General features: G+C 42.0%; 1 protein-coding gene across 1 annotated transcript in view; it reads right to left on the bottom strand.

The window, feature by feature from the left end:
• The window catches only part of LOC107560860 (nascent polypeptide-associated complex subunit alpha, muscle-specific form-like), a 9,855-nt gene extending 7,615 nt beyond the window's left edge, over positions 1-2,240 (bottom strand). The window contains exons 1-3 of the mRNA XM_016245133.1: positions 981-2,240; positions 362-599; positions 174-313 (exon numbers count right to left, since the gene is read on the bottom strand). Of these exons, the coding sequence (XP_016100619.1) occupies positions 174-313; positions 362-599; positions 981-2,240 (1,638 nt within the window). The remainder of the gene's footprint in view (positions 1-173; positions 314-361; positions 600-980) is intronic.
• Between the last annotated feature and the right edge of the window lie 4,039 nt (positions 2,241-6,279).

Genomic DNA, 6,279 nt, shown 5'->3' with positions numbered 1-6,279 from the left:
TTAGCCTTAGGGGCAGCCGCAACTTTAGGGGCAGGAACAGCCTCAACTTTAAGGGCAGAAACAGCCTCAACTTTAAGGGCAGAAACAGCCTCAACTTTAAGGGCAGAAACAGCCTCAACTTTAGCAGCCGCCGCCTCAGCTTTAGGAGCAGCAACAGACTTAACTTTAGGGGCAGCCTCAACTTTAGGAGCAGGGGCAGCCTCAACTTTAGGAGCAGGAACAGCCTCAACTTTAGGAGCAGGAACAGCCTCAACTTTAAGGGCAGAAACGGCCTCAACTTTAGCAGCCGCCGCCTCAGCTTTAGGAGCAGCAACAGACTTAACTTTAGGGGCAGAAGCAAACTCAGCTTTAGGGGCAGCACCAGGCTTAACTTTAGGGGCAGCCTCAACTTTAGGGGCAGGAACAGCCTCAACTTTAGCAGCCGCCGCCTCAGCTTTAGGAGCAGCAACAGACATAACTTTAGGGGCAGCCTCAACTTTAGGGGCAGAAGACTCAACCTTAGGAACAGCAGCCTCAGCTTTAGGGGTAGGCTTGCCTTTAGGGGCAGGAACAGCCTCAACTTTAAGGGCAGGAACAGCCTCAACTTTAGCAGCCGCTGCCTCAGCTTTAGGAGCAGCAACAGGCTTAACTTTAGCGGCAGAAGCAAACTCAGCTTTAGGGGCAGGAACAGGCTCAGCTTTAGGGCTAGGGGAAGACTTTTCTTTAGATGCAGGAGCAGCCTCAACCTTAGGGACAGCCTGAGCTTTAGGTGTAGGAGCAGCCTCAGTCTTAGGGACAGAACGGACTGCAACTTTAGGGGCAGGAGTAGGGTCAATTTTAGGTGCAGCCTCAACTTTTGGGGCAGGTGCTGCTTTCTGTTCAGCTTTAGGGGCAGCCTCAACTTTAGGGGCAGAAGACTCAACCTTAGGAACAGCAGCCTCAGCTTTAGGGGTAGGCTTGCCTTTAGGGGCAGGAACAGCCTCAACTTTAGCAGCCGCTGCCTCAGCTTTAGGAGCAGCAACAGGCTTAACTTTAGCGGCAGAAGCAAACTCAGCTTTAGGGGCAGGAACAGGCTCAGCTTTAGGGCTAGGGGAAGACTTTTCTTTAGATGCAGGAGCAGCCTCAACCTTAGGGACAGCCTGAGATTTAGGTGTAGGAGCAGCCTCAGTCTTAGGGACAGAACGGACTGCAACTTTAGGGGCAGGAGTAGGGTCAATTTTAGGTGCAGCCTCAACTTTTGGGGCAGGTGCTGCTTTCTGTTCAGCCTTAGGAGCTGGCTTAGCTTTGGGAGTAGCCTTTGCTTTAGGGGCAGATTCAACTTGTCTGGTAGAGACAGGTTCTGCTTTAGGAGCTGGTGGGGTAACTACGGGCATTATACTAGGTGGCATAGGGGGGAAAGCAGGCATTGTAAAAGGATTCTCAGGTGGTAAGAGAGGTGGGAGATCATCATCCTCAAATGCTGCAGGAGCAGGTTTTGGGGGAGCAGCAGTGGCTGTGTTCACATTTGGCACTTGGGCAGGGACAGGCTTAGCAGCTGCTTTTGAAGGCAAAGGAGTCTTGGCATCTGAAACAGCAGGGGTTGCTACTTTTGGAGCTTCAGGGGCAACCTTGGGGGCTTCAGCCACTTTGGGTGGACTGGCGGCCACAGCTTCTGTAAATGACTTTGGTGCTGGGGCAGCAGATTTAGAAGTTACTTTAAAGGCAACAGGAGCCACAGCAATTTTGGGAGAGACAGGGGAAGCATTTCCATCTCCTGCTGATTTTGCTACTTCTGGTACTGGTATAGCAAGAGACGGCAGAGCTGCAACTGGTGCAGGATCCTGAGCAGGCTTAGAGGCAGAGGGAGGTGCTTGCTCAGGTTCAGCAGGTTTAAAATTCTTTGCTTTCTGTTGCTTCCCTTGTTTGCCAGCCTTTACCACCCTGGGAGCAGTCTGCTCAGTTTTCCCAGCTACAGGACAGTCAGCTGGAGTAGAGGCCAAAGGGGAGCATGGAGGGGTAGCACGAGCGCCAGAGGCAGATTTAGGAGAGGTAGGGGAGCTTGAGGAGGCAGATAGAGAGGAGCGTTTCCTGCGTCCAGCAGGAACTGGCTTAGGAGCGGTGGTGTGAGGAGAAGAGGACAGCTTGGGGTTAGTTTTGCCCTCTTTAGGCTTTGCCTGAGAGGGAGCAGGGGCCGCAGCAGCAGGTGTGGCTAATGGAAATAAAAGGGCTAGAGTGACTTTTTTGGCTATTAAAAAGTGCATGGTGTAAACCATCACATCCATGCTGGTTATGAGGGATGCTGTCAATTGCACGAATGTGTTAAATCGCTCCACAAAAGGACAACTGGCTACTAAATCAAACCAAACACACCTTGATTATCTTGTTAGAAATTTTAAGACTTTGTATAAACACCACTCAACTGCACATGCGTGAACCAGACAGGAACTGGCAACGAACTACAGCATCTAAAAAGATTTGTAATAAACTAACGTTGTTCAAAGACTAACACAATCTTTGGCACATTTAAAGTCCATGTAAACTGGATGTTGCTACCCACTTCAGTATTGTGATGCAGACTTTATATGCAATACTTTATGGTAAATTAGACTTGAAGACAACCTACAAAAAATCTGAAAGGACAATCACTCAGTTAAACAGTGTAATATCGCCTATTCAGCAAATAAAGTTGAAACAAAACTGAAATAGTGAATATTAGTAAGCAAATGCCCTTGGAGGCACAAGTAATAAACTGCATTTTGTTGAAAATATTTTATAAAAAGTGGTGTATTGCTTCTACAGTACATGATTTTAAAAACAAGTCTAAACATAAATCTATTGTGAAATAATGATCACAGAGCAATATAAACTTGGCTTAAAAAAAACGCTATTATGCATGAGATTGGATACGTTTTATGTGCATTTGTGTTTAAAAAGACACAGTAAAACTGACCACGTTGCTGGTTAAAATGATGAACTGTAATCCCACGATCAGTATCGGTAGATTATCAATAATAGGCCACAAGATGCACTTCTAACTTTCATTACAAAAAAAAAAACAATTCATAAACTTTACAACTTTCACGACAGACTACAGAGACAACAGAGTGCCCACTGCTAATTTATGCCATACAATGCCCAAGTCCCAACTTCAATTAAAATTCAAAAACAGCAGTTAAAAAATCAAGAAGTATGTGAAATGTATTCAATCAGAGAATCTATCAAATACTTAGCTCTTTTATTATAAATCTGAGGAGAAATATCATGACTCTCAAAACCAAGGCAATAACATTCTGCCTAGTGGAAAAACCTTGTCTCTTGCATGACAAAAATGCCCCTTGTAACGGATCCAAGAAATCATATTTCTTATTCATATTGTCATAACTGCAGTTTACCAAAGTGCTATCCAAGAGATATAGCCTAGTGTTCCATATTTATCACTAAACTCGCCCAGTTTTTGACCAAGATTTGTATACTTAGTCAACTTAAAATGATTAATTTTGTTGCTTTAACACTTAGCTATAAATATTTACATTGTGAACCAAATGATGCTGTACATCACAATCTACACAAAAAAACGTGTTCCTCAAAATCAGAATCATTGGGAGACTTCATTTGTAAACAAGCTAAATTGCATGATTCTCTTCACAAAGACCAGAAAACCTTGCAAATATTCATGTACAATAAATCCCCCCAATAAAGAACAATACATTTCCTAATCTAAGACAATATCTTAAAAAAAAAAAAAAAAAACCTTGTTATAAATGTCTTACAGCTATTCAGGTTGCAATCACTCAAGTTCGGTGAAATGTTAGGAAAATGTTCATGCAGAGTGGTACAGTCCATATTCCATGCACAAAAATTTAAGGATGCATGTGCTTTCTATATCACAACTCAACTTTAGTGTAATATTAATCAGTACAGGCAAACACACCATTGAGCAAGGCAGTCCTGGATCAAGTTCGGTGAAATGTTAGGAAAATGTTCATGCAGAGTGGTACAGTCCATATTCCATGCACAAAAATTTAAGGATGCATGTGCTTTCTATATCACAACTCAACTTTAGTGTAATATTAATCAGTACAGGCAAACACACCATTGAGCAAGGCAGTCCTGGATCACTCACTGGATTTTCAGAACTACCCTTTACTACCTCATAACCAATCAATATCTCCATTATGTAGGCTAAATAATGAAATAAAAAAACTACACTGAATGTAAGAGCTGCAGCTTAAAGAGCTAATTCTTTTTTTCTAACTTCTTTTATTATGTTGACAAATTACATTCTATATATATAAAAATATGTTTTTTTGTCTGTAAAATTAAAGTCAATAACATTCTCCAAAATATCTTCTTTTGTGTTCCACAGAAGAAATCCAAACAGGTTTGGATCAACATAAAAATTGGCTGAACTATCCCTTTGCCAGAACTAGTGCAGTTGTTTTTTTATCCAGGGAGGGGCTCAAAAACATTAACCTAAAAACCTCTAGCTGGAGAAATCTGACTCAAACAGCATCCCCACCCTACAAAAAAAACATGTCACCACTCCAACTAGAGAAACTCGCTTTGTGAAGTTTCTACAACAGCTGGTAGAGGACCATTAAAAAAAACCCTTCAGAAAATCTAAAACAGGTGCAAAAACACCATAAAAATAAACTGATCAAACTTACAGTACTTGCCTTATTTTTTTTTAAATAAAAAACTGCCGAAAGGATGAACGCTATAGCTCCAGGACTCCTCACACAACCCGTGTTCGTTTAGTCAGACATGCACATTTAAAAGCAGTACTAACCCGTCTCAGCCTGGGGCTGCTGCATCTCCTGCTCTGTAACAGGGACAGTTTCTGTGGCTTCGCCTGGCATTCTGGACCTGCAACAGAAATCAACAATACACAAACATTACAAATTTTGCAAAAAAATTAAGTCAATAACATGTTTTAGACATGTGTTAGTCTGTGCTTTGTGCTCATGTGGCTACAACTATTCAAAGTGAGCAGTACACTAGGCCTCTGCTGTCAGCTGTTAACAGCCGGCTTGAATTAAACCCACTGCTGTGTTCACATCTGATCAAGTATCGAGCTCGAATGATAACGCTTCACAAGTCCACTGTACGGAAACTGTGAGTTTGATAAAAACCCAAACACATAATATAGCATATTCAATATCATAACTACACAAAAGCCTTGTTTTACAGGCTGTCCACAGGCGCGCGTGTAAAGTGGTGCACATTTCACGTGTAACAGAGCAGCACTGTCCTCTATTAGAGCAAACACTACCCACATAATAACAAAACAACGCGGACAGCAGGAAATTCGTTTCTGATCTTTCATAATATAATGTTACCTTGACATGTGTACCTCTGTATGTTTATCAATTATTTGTTTAATAGGCGAGATCAACTTTCCAATGAGTGATTATTACTAGACGCACACAAAGCAAGCTATTTTTGTCATTACATTGAAGAGTTTTCCCAAATATCGCTCTAGTCGTTTATAAAACTATATTTCGTATGATTTGAACGTTTCGTTACATTCCTCGCACACAGCGAGCGACGGCGCGTCTCGCTCCCCCATTTTGAACAGTCCACCGGTTGTGTTCATTAAGATATTTCCTCAACAATCAAGCCAAATAAATACATATTTCCCGTTCAGCACAGAGGAACACTAAAGCATCGATACAAGTAGTAAACGAGAGGTCAACCGCGTCAAAACAGCGTTGGATGACAGCAGATGTAACACAGAAGCACTCACTTATTCAGGGCACAGGATCCAAGATGGCTGTAAGAGAGGGCTTCTGACCTCCGCGTCGCTCTGATGTCACAGCTCTGCTTCCGGCCCCAACAGGAAGTTGCTTTTGGATACGCTCTTGCTGACAGCGAGAACCCACATTTTCAGGTAAAAAATATTGTTTATGTGCATTAGCTCTGCTATTTTAGTGCAGTACTGTGTATACATTAATTAGACGTGATGGAGAATTCACAGTAGCTGTTTTAAAAGAACGAATGTATTTTTGTTTACAAAAAAGAGCAATGCTATGCTAACCTGACAATTTTTTGAAATCGTTTGCCTGACGTAACGTTACTAATATTACGATCAAAAGCACTTTCTTTCATCGTAGGAGTTTAATGTGAGAAAATGCATTAAGCAGGTTAAACAACTTTAACGTTATGTTAGATAACTTACTGTTGTGCCTAAACCGGGGGTTTTCAGTCTTTTAGGTCACGGACCCCCAAATATCATCATCCTACAATGTTAAAAGACAGCGATATATTTTCATGTTTAAAGACCCAAGTTATACTTTAAAAATGATATTATATACATGAGAG

This window comes from Sinocyclocheilus grahami, unplaced genomic scaffold (assembly GCF_001515645.1).
Source record: "Sinocyclocheilus grahami isolate Dianchi unplaced genomic scaffold, SAMN03320097.WGS_v1.1 scaffold747.1, whole genome shotgun sequence".
In the NCBI taxonomy this organism is placed as follows: Eukaryota; Metazoa; Chordata; class Actinopteri; order Cypriniformes; family Cyprinidae; genus Sinocyclocheilus; species Sinocyclocheilus grahami.
The sequence above is the reverse complement of the archived record's forward strand: the minus strand, read 5'-3'. Positions and strand labels throughout refer to the sequence as shown.